At 37.3% G+C, this 20982-nt stretch overlaps 1 protein-coding gene across 1 annotated transcript in view; it reads right to left on the reverse strand.

Annotated features, from left to right (window-relative positions):
• The window catches only part of LOC140142649 (unconventional myosin-Va-like), a 281256-nt gene that overhangs the window by 95951 nt on the left and 164323 nt on the right, over window positions 1–20982 (reverse strand). The window contains exons 22-23 of the mRNA XM_072164650.1: window positions 18187–18276; window positions 17161–17385 (exon numbers count right to left, since the gene is read on the reverse strand). Of these exons, the coding sequence (XP_072020751.1) occupies window positions 17161–17385; window positions 18187–18276 (315 nt within the window). The remainder of the gene's footprint in view (window positions 1–17160; window positions 17386–18186; window positions 18277–20982) is intronic.

Consider the following 20982-nt stretch of genomic DNA (forward strand, 5'->3'; position numbering starts at 1 on the left):
AAGTGTGTGCCCATGTAAATGTGTGGATTTATCAATGAGGTAGAATCAAAGAGTACAGGCGAAAGTCATAGCAAAATATGCTTGCCCCTCTAAATTTTAGTGCATCCGCTGCCGATCTTAAACTTGGCCACTTGAATACACATGCCCTCCTCGGCACAGTGAGTTTGAGGGCCTCCAAATTTTGGCATGGCCCAGGGCCCCCGAAAAGGCAAATCCGGCCCTAGCTATGCGCCTGGCAAAGTTCAATTCAAAGTCATTGCTGTTTGCATTCTGCAAAACAGAAGTCTAAATATAATCTGTACATTCTATCAAATTCAATTGGGAATTGAAGTCATCCCCTCATTATCGGACACTCATACGCAGCATGTTACTAATCTAACATGGAAAAGTAATGCATGGCTTGCAGACTGTGCATCATCATGACATGTCATTGTCATACTGCTTAAAGTAATGCAGTTGTCTAGGTGAGCAGGGTCATGCCATCCCAGGTCCCCTTTATGGAGCTTCCTCCCATTTGTTTCTAATAGAACGTCACAGGAATTGTCTTCTTTGTCCAGACACTGTGGTGCCAAGCTTTCATTCAAAAAGATTATATCTATAGCACTGTTAACTCTCTTTGCATCGTCCTCTTGATTGCAAGATTTTTGTTGTCCAAAATAAGTTTGAAAATCCTTGAATTCATGTCCCTTCCTTCATGTGAAATGCAACTGAATACAGGCTATAATCCATTTGAAGTTCACACTCCCTCTGTGTAAGATTTCCAACCTATCCCCTCCCTCTGTGGAAGATGCAGGTTAAATTGTAATCAGAGGGTGCATGATATTCAAATGGAGCTGCCTAATGGGTTCATTCTATATGAAATTCACACTCCCCAGAGGAAGATATTTGCAAAACATCTACAGAGGTAGTGTGGATTTTAAATGGAATAGCTGACTAGGAGAGAGGGCAGGCGTGGAAAGAATAGTTACTACTGATATTTTAAGCATATCTGTTTGAGATTCAAAGTTCCAAGTTGCAGCTATGTGCAAACTTCATAAAATAGAATAATTCTCTGAAGGATTGTCGCCACAGGAAAAGAGTGAGAAACTGGAAATGAATGCTTCGCACGCAGGTATGAGAACATGCAACATAACCCAAGTTAAATTGAAAAAAAAAAAAACCTTTGAACTTTGTTTTTAGATTTGTTAGGTTGTGATAATAGCTTCAAGGTTAGAGGTAACTATCAAATTTGTTTATTTTTATTATGTGAAAAATGAAATGTGTTGAATAATTATTAGCAAGAGGCACAACTGCTTTCTCACAAAGCCCTTGATTGGTTAATTACATGATATAATCATCTCAGTAACCAATCAAAATAGACCTTATAGATCTCTTAACAATTTTAAGCTAGCCCTCTCCTTCCAACCAAACTCACTATTTTATCTACTACGCTCTCTTTGTAACCAATCAACATAGTTCTTAGATAATTTGGACGGTAGTGCTCATGGGGTTAAGACAAGATAAAACTGAGCTGGATTAGACCTGTCAATTGATAGCACTCTTGTGGTTTATATAATATGGTGGCACCACAACTATTATGGATCTGGAGAAAGGAACAGGAGACAACATAGCTTAGTTGAATCTTGAGTATACAAATATTAACCGTCTATGAGTGTAATGGTGAAATATAATCACGAGGTGAAAGATGGATTGTTCCATTCCACGAGCCGGAACGGCGAGTGGAATGGAACAATACATCTTTCACCGAGTGATTATATTTCGACCATTACTTGAATTTAAGACAGTTAATATTTGTTTTATATCACTCATGCATAAATTCTATTACTAAAATACTATTTAAGGTAGGAAATACATTTATTCATCAACATAACACCATGTTTTGCAGTGATATACTTCACATTTTGGAGTCCACCCCATAACTAAATCGGCGAGTCCAAGAGTCAGCGCACGGTTTGGCGCAGGCGCACTACGGCAAAGCACATGATGGTAAAGACTATCACACGGAGTGGGTGATGGTAAAAATGGCAAATGGTAATCAACCAATGAACTGTCTAGAATTTATGTATGAGTGATATAAATGGTAATATATCATCGCAATCATGGTATATAGCCAAATAGCATACAATTTGACTGCTCAGTGCCAGAAGTGAATAAGTGCAATAGCTGCCATGTGTAGATGAGTACAATATACTGTGTGTACATTGCCAAATGTTCACAGGGCAGCTATTGCACTTACCCATTTCTGGCACTGAGCAGTCAAAACTATAAACCTATTGTATCGTATTATATTGTTACCCGAGGATGATGTTACCAATGTTTTACATAAAAAGTTGGGTTTGCATTTGTTACTATAAACCGTCAACTCAAAGTAAATAGACCTTGGAAACTGTAAATGATAATAATTATTTCAGTGCAATGCGTGTGTAAATACTTCTTTGGCGCGCCAACTGCTGCGCAATTTGTACTTGCCGCGCACATCATGCTCTTTATGCGTCATATTTTTTAACACACAGTGCGTGTGATGCAAAGCATTGACCCCCGATGCCGCAGATTTGGTTTGTACTTCTAGGTTGAAGCAGTATACTTGTGCTCAACAAATCACATAAACCACTGCCACAAGTTATATAGGGACCGTTCACAGTCAACTGTTAATCAGCATTATGCTAAATCACAATGATATATGTCATCCAGTTGGCCAACCACTAACAGCTATATCAAGTGACTAAGTTTGCTCAAAATGATCAAATTTTGGTCCAAGAAAATGCAGGACTTTTATTGGTTTTTTGAGATAAGTGGGAAAGCCAAGGCAAAGTTTGATTTTAGGGTCGATGCTTCATGTAATTATTTCGTGTAAGCTAATCCAAACCTTAAACCTAATCCTAACCCTAATCCTAATATCTTAACACTAAACTAACCCTAACTTTAACCCTAACCCTAATTTTGTGTAAAATTACATGAAGGAGTAACCAATTTTAGAGAAATTCCACTTGTCCCTCTACAAGTCAACACTCATTGCCCCGCATGAACCCACAGGTCTTTCCGACAAGCATTCCTTCCTACCAATAAATCACAACTTCAGTGTGAAAAGTTTAATCTCAGCCCAAAGGATTGTGCATGCGGTAAATGGCCGGCATTTGAAGGATGTGGTTCTAAGATCAAAGATCTTAAATAAATATATATCCTTTCTGTAGGAGTACATGCAGGAAAAGTCAAGGGTGTAGCCCTGTGGGGCAAAAATCCTAAATTCTCGTCACAAACAAACTTAATCACAGTTTAAAGATTGTATGATAAAGAGGTTTATTTAACAATATATTTTTATTCAGTTGTTCTAATTTTACTCTGCCCCACCCCCTCTGGCTGTGTCTCTCCCTACTGATGAAGGCTGCAATGTCACAGGGGAAAAGGTAGCAACAATATCCCAAAAACATCTCATGTTAATAAATAAATTTAAATAAAAAAATTTCGGATTTATATAGCGCCTTTTTCCAGCTAGACCTTAAAGGATTCAAAGCACTGTAATTTCGCTGCCATGGTAAATCATCACAATCAGATTGCATCATCTAGGCCAGTTGCAGAAGAACCTGGTGCAGAACTATCCGCACTTAGATTGTAACATCCACCAATTATCTGTGCAGTTCCCCAAATTCCATTGGGCGAAGGAAGTTTTTGATAACCAAACAACTAATCACCGATTTTTTGAAAGTAGGAGGAAACCGGACCCTGAGAAAACCTGCGAGAGTGAGCATGGAATCGGGATAAACCAAATGCACATACAGTCCTTGGGCACGGCCGGGGCTTGAACCCAGGACCTCAGTGGTGCAAGGTGAGGGAACTACCGCTGCGCCAACTCGCTCTCCTCCTATGATCAGTATATTTTTGTAAATTCTACTGCATCACTTACAGTTGCACTTAAAGATATTCTTCTTTATTAGACTGCTTTTTATATTTGCCAATTGGTCCATTCCAGTTGAAATCCATACACCCCCTATAGAGGACAAGACCTTAATCTACCACACAGGGAGTGTGAATTTCAAATGGGCTTACCGGAATTGGCGACTCCATTTGAAATCTACACCCGCTATGTGGAAGATTAAGGTCATGTCTTCCATACAGGGTGTATGTATTTCAACTGGAATTAGCCCAAAATGAAATCACTTGTTCCAAACTTGACAAACTGAATTTTGATGACTTGAAAGGGTTTTATTTTTCTGTCACACAAATCGCTGCCTACAAGTACAACTAATTTCAGTTCCAACCCACAACAATGCTCGCTTTACACAACTATTCTAGCAAAAGGGTATAAAACCTAGGGGTAAAACCAATCACAGGGTTTATGACTCGTACAGTTCCTCAACATCAAGTGTACCAGAAATAAAATTATTGATGTAAATTTCCCCATCGCTAAATGATTCTGAAAATTAAATTTCCTGCGTTCAATAAAAAAGATGAAATCTTTTGAATCGCTTTGACTTGAGTTGATAAGTTTGTGAAGATATAGGTCTTCTGGTCCGTCAAAGACGATGCAGGAAGTCGGTTATTAATTCTATGTTATGAAGGTCTAGGTTTTCATCCTGCAATGATTATCTGGATTTGAAATACTTTTCTCAAAATGGAGAGTTGTCTTAAAACTCTTTTGGTAGTTGAGTAATTTGGTGGTTTTCCTTTATAAGTCGGATTGTGGCTGGGCAGATGGAGGCTGTGTATAATCGTGTGGTACAGTGATTATCTTGTGAGTAGCATAGGAATTAATAGTTAGTGACAAGCTCCAAAATATACACATCACTTTGTGGTCTTAAAACATTCAGTGGTTTTCCTGCTACTATCAGGTGATTTTAAATGATCTCAGATACTGAATCCATGTTTACAGCTTAAAATGGACTTAGACATTGCTACTTTAGTTAGGCCTAACCTAAACTGCTGCCCTCATTCATCAACCATCTGGATTGACGACTGAGAAAACTATGTGGAAAAAAAGTGACAGATTTTTGCAACCAGAAGTCCATTGAAACTTTCACCGAGACTGTGCAGTTGTGTCCAAGACCAAGTTTGTTGTTTTTAGAACTGCAGAGCGTGATCTTGATACAACGGCATGGTAAATACAACACATAACACAGGCGCTGCTAGTCAGTCGCACTATGGCGCATAACCAAGGTCGCAAAAAATATTTTCACGAATTCGCCACAACATGAACTGTATGTTATTCAGTCGTCACTTGAAGCATACTGAATACATGCGTAGTGTAGACGGCTGATGGATTTTATCCAGGCCAAACACAGTTTTTAGACCTCTTAGCAATTTTAAGCTTAAGCCCCATCAGTCCTATTGACTATTTATACCATATCTCTGATTGGCTCAATACATAATATAACCCAACTTGTAACCAATCAGAACAGCTATTGGTAGTGCCAATGGGGAGTAACCAATCAAATATCTTCACGAAAGGGCCATCAACCTTTTCAAATACTTTGCTAGCTTGTAACTCCCTTCTACAAAGAACATGCAGGGTTTAAGACTAATATCATTATTTTTAACATCCAATTTGTCTTTAAAACAAGTCAGCCTCTTCCAAGTGCTAATAGGTCCTTCCCTCCATCCTACAAGCGGACGACAAAACACATGAAATGAGATCTTTGTGTTGAATGTCTTAATCACTATGTAACACTAGCTCCTCTGTATTTGAAGAGAAAATATCAAGAAGTCCTTAATTAGCACTCCATCCATTTTCGGTTCCTATGTTCATCCTTTTGCACTTTCTAAGCGCAGGTCAATGTTCCGTAACTTCCTTGTCAGAATTTTTTACTCAGTTGGAAAAAAAAAGACTCTTCCTAGATACATTTTGAGATATTGTGCAATTCAATTTGACATCCATACACCCCCTATGGAAGACATGACCTTAATCTCCCACACAGGGGGTGTAAATTTCAAATGGAGTCCCCATTTAGGTAAGCCCATTTGAAGATCACACTCCTGTGTGGAGGATTAAGGGCTCATATTGAAATTCCCTTACACAGGAAGGTGTGCGCCATCCTGCAGCTTTCCTCTGCTAGCCTTCTTTTGTTAAAATCCTGGGCAGGGTATATCACTGATGCATATAATCCATCTGTTTTATGACCGAGCTTTCCTGAGGCGCGCGCTTAGCGAGGGGAATCCTGCCTTCTTTCTGTGTGAAAACGTGGTAGGGTATTTCAATATGAGCCCTAAGGTAATGTCTTCAACAGGGGGTGTATAGATATCAACTGGAATAGCCCATTGCATTCCTACTACATAGGGAGTGAATACAATTACATTCCACAAGCTTATTCCATTTAGTATGATGATAAAACAATGATCAACATAATTAGTTTTGACACCACAGATTTTTCGGAAAACATCTTTTGTCCAACAACTATTCAGGACAGATTAGATCCTCAACAACAGCAGCAACACCTTTACAAAACTTGGAGCAGGATTCAGCACCATTTTCTTTCAGTTCCCACTGCATGTGCCTGCTCCGCATGATCCCGGGCGCACGATGCTCTTCAAAACATTTTATTCAAAGAGTATGGGACAAGTATATAACTAATGCTAGACATAAGGCCCACAAAAATTCTATCACCCAAGTCAGCAAGATGTATAATAAACTGAGCTCAAAAAGAAACTTATAATTTTTTACAACTTGTGAATCACAAGGTCATATCTTAAAATACTGTCAATCAAAATGAACCAAAATTACACACAGGATTACCTTAATACTCCACTCAAAACACATGTCAGTAACCAAGCAGTTGTCCAACTGACACAACAGCAAAATGCACTGTCATGGGACAGCTTCCTGGGCTTCCTTCACTTTCACAGCCCAACATTTGACACCCAGGACAAAAAATCTGTGATAATGCACACAAGATCCTTGCACAGATGATAAAACGGTGCTGCTTTCTGCATTTCATACACTTTTTTCATGAAACAGGGCTGGGCTGTGAATGTGGTCCAGGAAGCTGTCCCATGTCAGTGCATTTTGCTGTTGTGTCAGTTGGATAACTGCTTGGTTACTGACATGTGTTAAGAGTAGAGTATTGAAGTAAATCTGTGTGTAATTTTGGTTCAATTTGATGGACAGGATTTCAAGATATGACCTTGTGAAAAATTTCTTTTTAGCTCAGTTTATGATATTCTTAGTAACCATCAACTAGTCGAGGGATAGAGCTATACTCACAATGTTCCCAAGTCTGGATGCTAAGTTCAAAGAGGGAGCAGGGATACCTCAGAACATGACCTGTGTATTAATTTCCTTTTTCTGTGCCTTAAATTTTACATTCATAAGTGCAGATTTAAACAGACTAACCTTAGTTTCAATGCTTTTCTGAATTTGGTCAAATTGAAGCAGAAAATAGAGTATAAAATTGCTGAAAGTAAAGGTAAACTGCGGCTCCAAAAAAAAAAATGGACCATTGATCTTGAAGCATCTTAAATTGTTGTCCTTTTCTTCAATTATTTTCAAACTGATTATGGCAGGATCAAGATGGGTGTAACCAAGTAATGTGTGCACTTGTTTGACACAAGACTGGTGCTTGTGTTTTGTTTGTAAGAGTGAATGTTCTCTTTGTCCATCGTCTTTTGTCTCTTTTGTGATTGTCCTTTGTACCTGTTCTTAAAAATTTTGACTATAATATTATGTTTTAATTCATGATCGTTGGGAACTGGTGGCCCATTGTGTATGTTTTTTCTCCCTCCACCAGTTCCAAGAACAGGGAATAAAAAACTTTAAAAAAAAAAAAAAAAAAAAAGTTCAAAGAGGGAGCAGATTTTAATCCAATGAGTACATAATCAGACTTCGCAACATAAATCAAGATTTATGCATGTATGGACTCTATTCAGAGTCAATAACTGCGGTGCACTTTAAAAAAAATCTTAGTCTGCCATGACGTTTCTTTGATGCACGCATGGGCTTTCAAGGGCCATGTCTAATCCTGTTGCGTATAAAAGCCTACTTCCTGCTGGTGAGAAGACACCACAATATGACCTCGCATTGATGGGTTCTTATGCTCAATTACGGATCTGCTTGATCATCTTGGAATGGAAGGAATATGATCAAAGATAACAAAGTACAGTCTGTTGGGGTGAACAAATCGACAAACGGTCAAAGAACCAATTTCTTGAAGCTGGATATATTTTACAGCGACTTTCAGAAATCCGGCAGGGACCAAGAAAAATCTTTAATATTTTCTGAAGTCAAAAATGGTTGATAGATCAAGGAAATACCCTCAAGGGATTAAATAGCAACGTGTTCACATTGTGTTTAGTGGGACATGAGAGCACATCAGACACATCAAATTACATTCTGAAGGAATATCCTTCTGATATCAAATAATTATGATTTTTTTTTTTTTTTGCGATATAATACAAATTTTATGGCAAATTATTAAAAATTAATATTTTTTACATTTAACAGTCCTTGAAGTAAACTTTATAAATCTAATGATATTACTAAAAGAGTATGTAGGTGGGATGAAAAGTCATTCATCATTTGAAAATTTTGACCTTCATATTGAAGATATGCATTTTTTTCCCAAGATACCTAAATATTTGTGTTCTTTTGCGGGAAAAAAGAAATTCGGGAAGTTGAAATGGTCCTTTGTGAGGGTCAAAAATTCCAAATAAAGAGACACAAAGGCATAACTGATCTGTGAATATTGGAGCTTCATTTAAGGAAACCAAGGCATGTTTTTTCTTCATCAGGCTACTCCATTTAGAATACCCACACTCCCCCTGTAGAAGATGTTAGAAATATCTTCCACAGGGGGAGTATGAATTTCAAATGGAATGAACACATTAGGCAGCTATATTTGAATGTCATACACCTGAGAAAGATTCAACCTGAATCTTCCACAGAGGGAGGGAGAGTTTCAAATAGAGTTGGTTAATGTTCTAATTCATACTCCCTCTGTGGGAGATATTTCCAAAAACTTCTACACATGAAGTGTGCACTTTTAATGGATTTAACCATTTCTGTGGTAAAAGCTACACTGATAAAAAGTTAGAGAATTCATCTTGTGCTTTAGATCAGTAAATAGGCATACTAGCTGTGTGCTATAAAACTATACAAAACAAGAACTGCAAACTTCTTACAGCTGCTATGATGCATTTTCGTAACATGTAGGAACCGAGCGCGGCAGAAGTTATTAATTTGGTAGACTTCCTGAAGTTCCTCAATAAAAACACTTTTTTTCTTTACGCCACTAATTAAGGAATGAATGCATCATAATTCACTGTGGTACCACTAATTCTCTCTGCCTAATACTTGTAGATCCATTTTATAAAATGCATATATCGATCACAATTACCATATCATCATGATTTCTGTACTAACCTATGGATGTGAAGACTATGTAAAGAACTTGATGATTGCTACACAAGAATGCTTAAAGTGTATAGTATACAACATCAATTGAAAGCAGTGAATAAAGAGTTGTATGGTGACCTACTGAAGCTTTCACAGAAGCTCAGAGAGAGAGAGAGAGCAGGACATGTTTTGTGGGGCGAAAATGAGTGAAGCTGATCCATTGGACACCTAAGCATGGAAACAGAAAACCTGGTAGACCCCCTCAAACAAACATGGATGTATTGAAACAGGACACTGGACTGGTTGTTATGGATTTGGAAACAGCTATGCTGGACAAGTAAAGCAAGTGATTTCAGCATATTGCTGAATACAGATTACTCTGAACCGTTCCTATAAATAACCCATGAAATGCCCTAACGTCGAAGGCAGACAGTGGCAATGGCAAAAATGGCTATATGTTACAGAAAAGTAATGTCGCCCTCTATAGACATTATTATAAAAAAAAAGCCTTGTTTTTAGTTATACATGATTCGTCAGTATGCGTTAAATATGACGATACATATAACTTACAGATTCATTTCACAGCTTAACCTTCAGATTGCAGGCAAATTATTTATTAAGATCATATACAGACTGCAAAATAATTAAGGTACCATTTATTTTCACCCCTGTATATTCTAAACAAAGGCATATATGTCATAATTAGAACCAGCAGCTAATACCTGTAGTTTTTAGCTAAAATTTAAGACCTCATTTGTATACATCCATATCAAAACGATGCAGTTGTCAGCTCCTACATGTGTCTCCTTTCACATAATAGCTAGGAATAAATACCAGACTCATCTCAAGTAGATGTCACTTCAAATCATCCCCAGGTCACATGGTTTAGGAATATGTTCTCTGTATTCCTAAATCAAGTGACTTCGGTATGATTTGAGGTGACCTCCACTTGAGATGAGTCTGGTATTTATTCCTAGCTATTATGTGAAATGAGACACATGTAGCAGCGGACAAGTGCATCGTTTTGATATGGATGTACACATTTGTTAAAAATCAATCAAAAAATAAAGACACAGTGATCCAAAATCCGAAGGAAGATGCAAATTCAAAAGTTGCAGAATGCTCCTTGATTGCTTTTTTTAAGTTTTCTCTTTTACAATAGTAACCTTCCTTCTTCTGATATTCACCAACCTCTATCACAGATGATTGCAGAGTGATGACAGAATCCACACGCCGGGGAATACCCATTAACTGCTGATAGATCACCTGAAACAACCTCATCTACATATCTTGATAGAGAGTATTGACATCAAACAGTCACACAAACCAAGAGTTGCCAGATTTCTCTTTTCAAACCTAATACACAGAACACTTGTCTAAGTGGCAGCGATGCACTTCTGTGTCTCCCAAAAGCTGTGTCTCCCTAAAGCCGTGTCTCCCTAAAGCTCTCTCCCAGTGATGAGCACTAGCATGATGACATATTCTGATTATTCTCACTCAAATTTGTAAAAGCTACCAGGAATTACTGCAATGTCCAACTACATAATAGCTGCAGACTACATATTGTATGGCCCTTGCAAACAAGTAAGCCAAACCAAACCTAACAGACTGGATAGTATTCTTGTGCCATGAGAACAGACTGGATAGTATCTTATGCCTGGAAAGTATTATCACATAGCTTGAAAGTACTGCAGCACAATATCAAGTGCAGTGCATACTGGAACCCAAAATTTACCTACTTTTACTGAATAAGACAAATCCCCCTGATTGAGCAGAGCAGCATTGTATTCTATCATCCCTTTAGGGCTCATATTGAAATACCCTACCACGCTTTCACACAGAAAGAAGGCAGGATTCCCCTAAGCTAAGCGCGCTCAGAAAAGCTCGGTCATAAAGCGGATGGATTATATGCATCAGTGATACACCCTGCCTTTTGAAGTGGTCTGGTGACAAGGATTATAATAAAAGTTTATCAAAGACTGGCAATTTTATTGATTGTTGAACTAGTTGAACTAATCGGCTCATCGCACAACCCAGGAAAGCGTGCTCCTAATTTAAGTGGCTAATTGCAGTGTTATAATCACACAGGATTTTAACAAAAGAAGGCTAGTACAGGAAAGCTGCAGGATGGCGCACACCTTCCTGTGTAAGGGAATTTCAAAATGAGCCCTTATAAGATTTCAAAACAAAACACTTCATTCAATATATTCAAAATACCTCTCTACTTCTGAACTTGTGAATTACAAACTGTAAGGTAATCGTCAATTCAGAGCCTAGAAACACTTAGAAATGGACAAAACAAATTAAAATTATTGCTAAACCTTGTTGCACAAGTATCTGGTTTTTATTGGGTCCTTGAAAGTAGCCCAATATTGCAGGTAAACTAGCAACCCTGCACAAAGATTTCCTGATATGGAATCAGATTTGAGGAGCTTATTGTTATCAGTACATTGTCAACACCAAGTAGACTGGGAAACATCAAAGGCATACCAAGTCAAAGAACTCTTCCGTCAATATCAAAACCTGACAATATCTGCATAGCTTCAGAAATACAGATATTACCAATTTTATCAGGAGGTATTGTTTATTATTTTTATGCTTTTTCGACTAAACTTTTTGTTATTCGGGGAAAAGACTTCACCTACCAGGCACACCTGCTATTATGTTTCACTTTAACTCTCTTCACACGGGTGTCGACTGCAGACGACAAGTTTCAATTGTTTTTTTTAATTCAAAAATGTCAAGATTGTACATTGTCATGACTATATTTGGAATCAGCATGAAAAATGCATTAAAACGAGTACAAACAAGCCTAGTATTGGTTCAGTGGTTCTTTACATAGCTCTTGAAATTTTGTGAAAATATCTCAAAACTGTGACTTTTTTTGTTTTATGTTGAAGGCTATGGCTAGCACAAGGTTTTCCAAATATTCCACTGAAAGTCTCAGTCAGTCAGTATCATTTGATGAGCACCTCTAACAAGAACATGATACTTTTACTCTGTAAATCTGACATTTGAAGCAGGATTATTATCAAAGGCATATACCAAGTCAAAGAACGATTCAGTCAATATCAAAACCTGACAATATCTCCGTAGTTGCTGAAAATACAGATATTACCAATTTAATCAGGGTGTACTGTTTATTATTTTATGCTTTTTCGACTAAACTTTTTGTTATTTGGGGAAAAGACTTCACCTACCAGGCACTCCTGCTATTATGTTTCAATTCAATTCTCTTCAGACAGGTGTCGACTGCAGACGACAAGTACCAATTTTTTTTTTTAATTCAAAATTTCGAGATTGTACTTGTCATGACTATATGTGACTCCTCGTCACAATTGAGCCCGGAAGTCGCCAATCATCATTTTTGAGATATTCAACCAAAATATTCTGCTTTAAATTAGCTTTAAAATGATGTATATCATGTCTATAGTACTTGACATTTAAGTAGTGAAAAATCAATAAAACAGTCAATAAATCCTTTGTTTCCTATTGTTTATTGTTAAGTTCGATGGAGCATATCTCAATAGTGGCACTGGCGACATCCGGGCTCAGTTGTGGCGAGGAGTCACATATTTGGAATCAGCATGAAAAATGCATTAAAATGAGTACAAATCAGCCTAGTATTGGTTCAGTGGTTCTTTACATAGCTCTTGAAATTTTGTGAAAATATCTGAAAACTTGGGACTTTTTTTGTATGAAGGCTATGGCTAGCACAAGGTTTTCCAAATATTCCAATAGAAGCCTCAGTCAGTCAGTATCACTTGATGAGCATCTCTAACAAGAACATGATACTTTGACTCTGTAAATAATCCCGTGTCATATACTGGGGTACCCAAAAAGGTGGTTTTGTTACATTTTGATGTGCAGCTTGGATTTCAAAACACTGTCTCTTGAGTATTCCTTCACTTAGAAGATTCAATTAGGTCTTAAATTGAGGCTAATTTATTCTATATTACTCATGTTTTTAACCTGTTTTAAAATTATTTTAAATTATTTTCTTATGATGTTTGGCATGAAATGTGCCAAGGGTGGTTGAGGATTAGGGGGAGGAGGATTAGGGGGAGGGATTCGTAAATTTGAGTCTAAAAAAAAATTAAAAATTTGAATGTAGTAAAAAACATATCTAAATGAACTCCCAGACATCTAAACCAAGTAAATAAATACAGAAGGTCATTTAAAAGACTTATACTTGCTCAGAATGATTGTAAATGTGAGAAAAAAGAGGTGGGGTTAAATCCCACCTACTTTGTGATTGTTTCTGCCCGCACTCTCTCATTTTTTAACTGATTTCCATAACAAAGGTGTCAAAATGGAGGATGAACCACTTCAAATGAGACGTGTAGGCAAAATGTTTGAAACATTTCATTTTTTTACTATGTAACACAAAGGTACACCAGGTTGTGACACAGGACCAAATCTGACATTTGATGCAGGAAATTTGACTTCATCCAGCAGACTATACCTTGTAATAGCCCAATTTGTATGAAACAAACCATGCCCATGGAAATTCAATGGCTCTAGTTTACTCATGTCATTTGACAACATGGTTCCAGGTCAGCCTTGTTCATGGCCTTGAGATTTGCAGACTTCCAGTTTCCTTAAATCTAGAACAAAAATCTTGTCGCATGAGAAAGTCAGCCAAAGGGCTAACAATAACATACCGTATTGTTTGTATTAATAAACACCCCCCTCCAATTTTTCAATGAAAAATGGACAAATATTCATAAATGTCCATGCTATATTGTGTGAGTAAGCTTAAAACTTGCATCAGTCATGCTGAGGACAATCACTAAATTGCATGGACAAATCTAATATGACTCAAGCTTCCATTCAGTTCATTGCCTAATTATGGTAGAATTTCACTATTTTCATAAGATTCTTGTTTGTTTTGATGATGCACTTACAGATATAACTTTGTTGTTTCCATAAAAGTGATTCTTCCAAAGTTCAAGCTGATTTTGAAGCTTTTTTCACTGAAAATTCACTTCTAATGAACGCCCTCTTTTACAAAAATGCAACGGCCCCAGGGCGTTTATTACAAACAATATGGTACATGGCCTCTTTGAATCTGAGTATTATAACTGTATCAAGCACACTGTAGCACAGCTATTACATGCCTTGTGTCTGACTGCATTTGAAAGTAAAATCTGACCTACAGACAATCAATGATTAGAATTACAAATTATCATACACTTGCAGAAAATATCCGGGCAAGTTAGAATACTGGCAGACTAGTCGCTAACCTGAGCATCTGCTCCAATCTTTGTACGAGTCCCTGTGCTGAAACTTGAACCATCTCCCTCTTCCCCCAATAAAATAGAATTTGAAATGTTCTCCATGTACAATACTACTTCTAATTCAAAGTTCATTATACAACTCATCTTGATTCATGATGAACAGTTTTCCTGAATAAACGTATTGGTTTATGGGACGATGTATTATCTATTCCAGCTCCAGTTACACCTCATTAACTTCCTTGGACTTTTGGATGTTTTGTAATATGTATAAGGATTTTACTTTTGAAAAAATAAAAAGTATAGTTCAACAACCTCAATTAAACAATCATAGTGCAAAATTTGACCTCAAGGTGCAGAGTATGAGTTTTTGTACTCAAATTTTCAAAGGTCATTCAATGAATGTGCAAATGTATTGGGGTTAAAGAACTGTGCACTGATAGATGAGCATGTTGTGGATCCTAGTGCCAGGACAATTATGCATGAGGTGTCACTGGAAATTGAACAGATAAAGAACACAGCTGAAAGACACACATTCTTGATGACCCAATTTATGAAAGTGATAGTCGATGACAAAATGGCACCAAAGAGATTCCAAACCCAAGAACAATGACTAATCAAAGTACATGCTGGTCTGATTTGCTGGGGCAAGTATGTGGTGAATTACTTTATGTCTCCAAACATAAACCACAACATCAAGTGATAACAAAGAGAAAGCCTTCACAGATCAGAGTCATCATACCTGGACGCAATTATTAAATCAATCAAAACCCTACCATACTTGAACACACCCATGAGCGGTGGGATAAAAGTGCTTATTGACAGATACACGAAACATGATTTATCTAGGGCAGCAAGTGGTGTATTGTCATAAAAAGTTGAACAGGAGGTAGCATAAGTAGGAAGCATGTACCAGTATTTGAAATTTAAAACAAAATCTGTGAAAAAAAAAATCACATCAGCAGATCTCTATTGCAGGTTATGTCATCTTTATGTTGCCATATTACTTGTGCATCCAGAAATCCTCAACATGGGGGGGTTGCCATGCATTGGTTTTCCCACATTTAATTATTGCAGTCCTGTTTGGCCAAACTGCATTTCTGAGCATTGTAATTCTCTCCAAATTCTTCAAAACAAACTTGCTTGTGTTCTTTTGTCTGCAGACAATAAAACACCCATTTCTGATATGATGAACACTCTTTCCTGGGACAGATTAAATGAACGATGGGAGAAACAGCTTCTTGTACCTGTTTTTAAATTTCTTCATCATGATGCTCCATCTTACCTCTCATGGCAATTTATTTGTACTTCTTTAATTCATTCGAAATGAACCAGAAGTCAATCTTGTAATACATTTGTCTTGCCATCTTGGAATAATAATTCAGCCAAACAAACCTTTTCTTACAGAGGTGCCTCAGTGAAGAACAGACTTCTGATATTCGCAGTAATCTTACATCAATGAATGTGAATATGTTAAAATCAATCATAAGCATTTAATTCACACCTTTCCACCTCTGCAGTATAGGAATTGTTTTACTAGGCTCACATACATTCCCCATACCATAACATCATACCAGGCAGAAAATATCAGTCCTGGACAGTGTTAATTCAACCTAACCTACCAATATGTACTTGAACACACCCATGGGTGTTGCGTTAAACTAGATGATGACAGACGCATGGTACATGATTGGTCCAAGGCGGGTGTACCGTCTCCATGTCGCCATAAAGCATCTGAATTCCATCATGTCAGCGTTATGTCAAGGCACGAGTCAGCACATTGTTAAGTAGTCATTTCCAAATGCTGAAGCTGCTGAATTAACCTCCACTTCACCTTAAGCACACATCGACTGCTCGGTGCCAGAAGTGGGTGAGTGCAATAGCTGCCCTGTGAACATTTGGTAATTTACGCACAGTATATTGTATTTGATCTACACATGGCAGCCATTGCACTTACCCACTTCTGGCACTGAGCAGTCAACATCAATATTTATTCTGCTGCTCAGAGCTGAGAGCTGTATCAGTATTCAACAATGTGCCATGTCTAAAGCTGTATGTGAATTATACTAAAATTAGGAGAATATGTTGGTTTATTATATGATGCAGTCGCCTATCACTACTGTGGCCCGGGTTCGATTCCATGCAGTACCCTAAGTGAGCACGGTTGCCCATCCATGACTGTACTCGCTGGGTTTTCCCCAGGTATTCACCAGCAAAGTGTTACCTGTAATCCGATTATCACCATGTCAACTGGATCACGCTTTTGAGTTCTGCACCACGATCAAAATGATCGCAACACAAAGTCTATGGGCATGTACTACCAATTCCAAAAGGTGCGTAATCCCGTTTCTGGTTTTTCTCCTGCATTCTGTATTTCTGTCCAGTCTTATTCAGTTCACCTCACAACAGCTGAAAGGCCTAGCCCATTATGCTTTGCAGTACCATAACAGAACTTCACTTGTCATTGAAAATGTACACAAAATCCTTCACTTCAACTTTCAATTACTCACTTAAATCAGTGGTGTTGTGAAAAGTTAGTTGAACACATCAAAACTTGACCATGTCACCAATTCAACTAATTTTTCTGACCAAAGATCAACCTACCTCTTCCGATTGCCTCCGTATATTCTCAAGATCTGTGGCCAGCTTATCCCGATGTTGTGTGACCTCTCCTAGTTCCCTTCGTAACCTCTCGATCTCCGTCTCCGCCTCGTTGGCCCTCTTGGTGGCCTCCTTGGCTTCCACTTGTGTCTTTTCCAAGACAATCACTTGTGAGTTGAGTTTCTGGATAGTCACCTCCTGTTCTTTGGCCTTGACGCTTTTCTCCTTCTACATAATAGAAACAATCAGCAAATTGGGAAATTAATATCATAACGAAAAAAGAAAATGAACATACCCATCTAAAATCAACTTGCTTGTTAAAACATAATCCAGTTTCTTCCATTGGATGCATTTGTACGTAATAACAAACAGGTTATTTTTATCACATATTCTTTATTTAGAGAATGAAGATATTGTTTTAAGTCACTGTTGTGCATCTATCATTTCATATAACATCACTGTTTCTTCCAAAACCAAAATTTGACTGCTCTGTGCCAGAAGCTCGTAAGTGCAATAGCTGCCATGTGTAGACGAGTATAATATACTGTGTGTAAATTGCCAAATGTTCACAGGGCTGCTTTTGCACTTACCTACTTCTGACACTGAGCAGTCAAATTATGAAATTGTAAAATCTCCCATATATCTGTTATTGGGTGCTTTTTTGCAAGTTGGAAGTCATTCACCGCGGCCTGGCAAGCCAAATCACTGCACTTTGGCTCTGAAGAGGTTTGGCCAGAATGGGCTATTCCATTTAAAATCCACACAAAGATATTTCCGAAATCTTCCACAGGGGGAGTATGAATTTCAAATGGAATAAACATATTTAGGTAGCTCCATTTGAATTTCATACACCCTCTGAGAAAGATTTGACCTGAATCTTCCACTGAGGGAGGGTGAGTTTCAAATAGAGCTGCTAATGTGTTCATTCCATTTGAAATTCATACTCCCCCTGTGGAAGATATTTCCAGAAACTTCCACAAGGGTAGTGTGGATTTTAAATGGAATAGCCCAATGCTCCTGTGTACTTACCATTTCTTCTATCTTCTGTGTTAGTGTAATGATCTTGTTTTCCATGCCCTTCTGGACCTTCCTGTGGTGTTCCACTGACCTGGCTTCAATCTACGATAAACAAAGCAGAAGTCAAATATTAGAAAAAACTATTCTGTAAAATATACAACATCCCAGACAGGAGATAGAAATTGAGATCAAAAATTATTTCACACGATCTGTTATAAGGAATAAAAGATTGTTTCAGACAAGCAAAAGGTAATATTTCTTACAGAACGCACCAATCACCAGAGCCATCTACTAATTATATACACAAATATGAAATTTTGTTGTAAAACTTGCAAGAAATAATCGAAATCTGCCCTCGACTAAACTGCAAGTTTTTGGTTGAAAAGGGTTCCAGCGAGAAGCTCCCCATAGATGAAAGGAAATTCATTTCTACGTTATAGAGGGAAATTTGCAATGCTATAAGAAATATTTTGTTTCATAAATTTTATATGATATGTTGCAAATTTGATGATTTAGCGAAATGAGGGAAAGAAAAGATCAATAAACTGATTGATTAAGAAGGTCTTGGGAATTCGAAAGAGTGCACCTGATAGAAATACATGTCGTCGTTGGGCAGTAAAAACCTCCTATGTGTCATTGGTCCCTGAACATGTTTAAAGCAAAACCTCCTATGTAACCTATTGGCAGTTGGTTTTAAACTTGTTCAGGGGCCACAAGCACATAGGAGGTTTTTCCTACCCAACGACGATGTATACCATGGTAATAGTAAAGATGATGTATGACAAAGTCATACAGGACTACGAGTTGTAAAAAGGCTATAGAAACAGGCAAATTAAAAAAAAAAGTTGAAACAGGGGAGGCCAATTTGAATAGAAATCCCCAGTTGCTTGTTCATTTACTATACCTCCTCTGGTAATCCGTGATAGTGATATTTCTAAAATTCAATGGTTGCAAAATGTTACAAAAAGTAAATGACATAATTGAATTAAACAACACAACTGAAACAAACAAAAAATATATGAAATGAGAAGAAAGTAAAACACAAACAAACAAAATAAGACAAACAAACAAAACCAATAAGATACTATATAGAACTATCAAACACGATTCATAAAAAACAGCATCCGCATAATGTGCATAAAATACCATTTGCTATAAAGGATTGGACTTACCATAAAGTACTACATTCTATATCTGCAGTACCGCAGACACATAACAATCGTTACAAATCAAGTAATTTAGCTGTAAGTGCCACAAATTTCACAGTCCCTATTTTTTCCAATCATCTTTGTTACATTAGCATTGTTCAAATGACAGTGTCCACCATTGGATTGGAGAAAGAGAACTACTACATTTTTGCAAAAAATTGAGCTCCGAGAACAAATTAGAACATTACTATCAAACTGGTTATCAATAATTACACTTTGAATTGTTAATTAACCGGTTGTCATTTCTGCAACATCTGCTACATACTACATTGTACCATTGTCAAGTTTAGACAAAAAATGAAGGATATCGCATTTACAATTTTATACAGCCACAATTTTTTTTCAGAAGTTTACTGAACTCTGTGATCACCAGGTTGTATGGACCTCCCTTGTAAACCCTAGTGAGATTAATGGCAAGAGCTCATCTTATTGAACCTAGCACCCTGGTGTTTGTGTGACAGCTGGCAAATACTGAAAAACAGCATACTCATGATATAGGCGATTACGTTTCCGTGGCAAATACTTCATCCAAGCAAAATTTTGAATCCTACGCTGACTTTTGAACTCTAAATTGACCTTTGCACTCTCCATCAAACTTAAACCTAAATGGCCTTATTCACTATATTCAAATACATAGAATTTCAAATGCTTGTCAACGATCATTATTAATGGGCCATTCCAGTTAATATCCGTACAACCCATTATGAAAGACATGTCCTTAATCTTCCACACAGGGAGTGTGAATTTCAAATGGGGTTATCTGAATGGGTGACTCCCATTTGAAATTACACCCCCTATGTGGGAGATTAAAGATCATATCTGCCATAGGGTTTTTTATTTATTACACTTTATCACTGGTATATACAATAATTTATAATATAACATCAAAATATATTGCACATAAATATTCTGAAGTACATACAAAAAAAGGAAGTATAGATAAAATTTTGCAACAGTGAAAGGCAAGGACTAACAGGTGCAAAGCACCTCTAGGACAGTCCCACCAAACCTATCATGGGTTTCAATTCGAACAGCCTAAAAGGCAAGGATGTGTACATATCATTTATTCTGGTAAACTTAGGAGTCACATCCAATGGGTGACTTAACTTTTTAAAACTTGTGTTCTGTTCTTTTTTCCCTTTCCACAGATGTGCACTTTCTAATATCATTCCTACTCCACTCCTAATCCCAATTCAAACATTTTGCACCCATGTGTATCATGCCAAGATTCAGTAATCCTCCATGTTATGGGTTCAGGAAAGACAGATTTTACTGATTCCTTGCAATAGAGAGAGAGAGGTTGATGAACGCACAGCCATTGATGCCAACAACCTTAACTTTGGCAATATCCTGTTAGGTTAAATTCCTTTTTATTCAGTTTTTGTTTGCTTTGTTTTGTTATTCTTTCCTTCCTTCCTTCCCTATCTTCATTTTTCTGCTTCCATTTCTTTCCCTATTCATTCCCCTTTGCCTTTTCCTTTCATCTTTCATAACTTCTTTTTTATGTGTCACTTTCTCTGTCATTATTTATTTCAATCTTTCTGACTCCCTAATACCTACATTTTCGTTCCTTTCTATTTTTTAATAATTTTTAATAATT

This window comes from Amphiura filiformis, chromosome 20, assembly GCF_039555335.1.
Source record: "Amphiura filiformis chromosome 20, Afil_fr2py, whole genome shotgun sequence".
NCBI lineage: Eukaryota > Metazoa > Echinodermata > Ophiuroidea > Amphilepidida > Amphiuridae > Amphiura > Amphiura filiformis.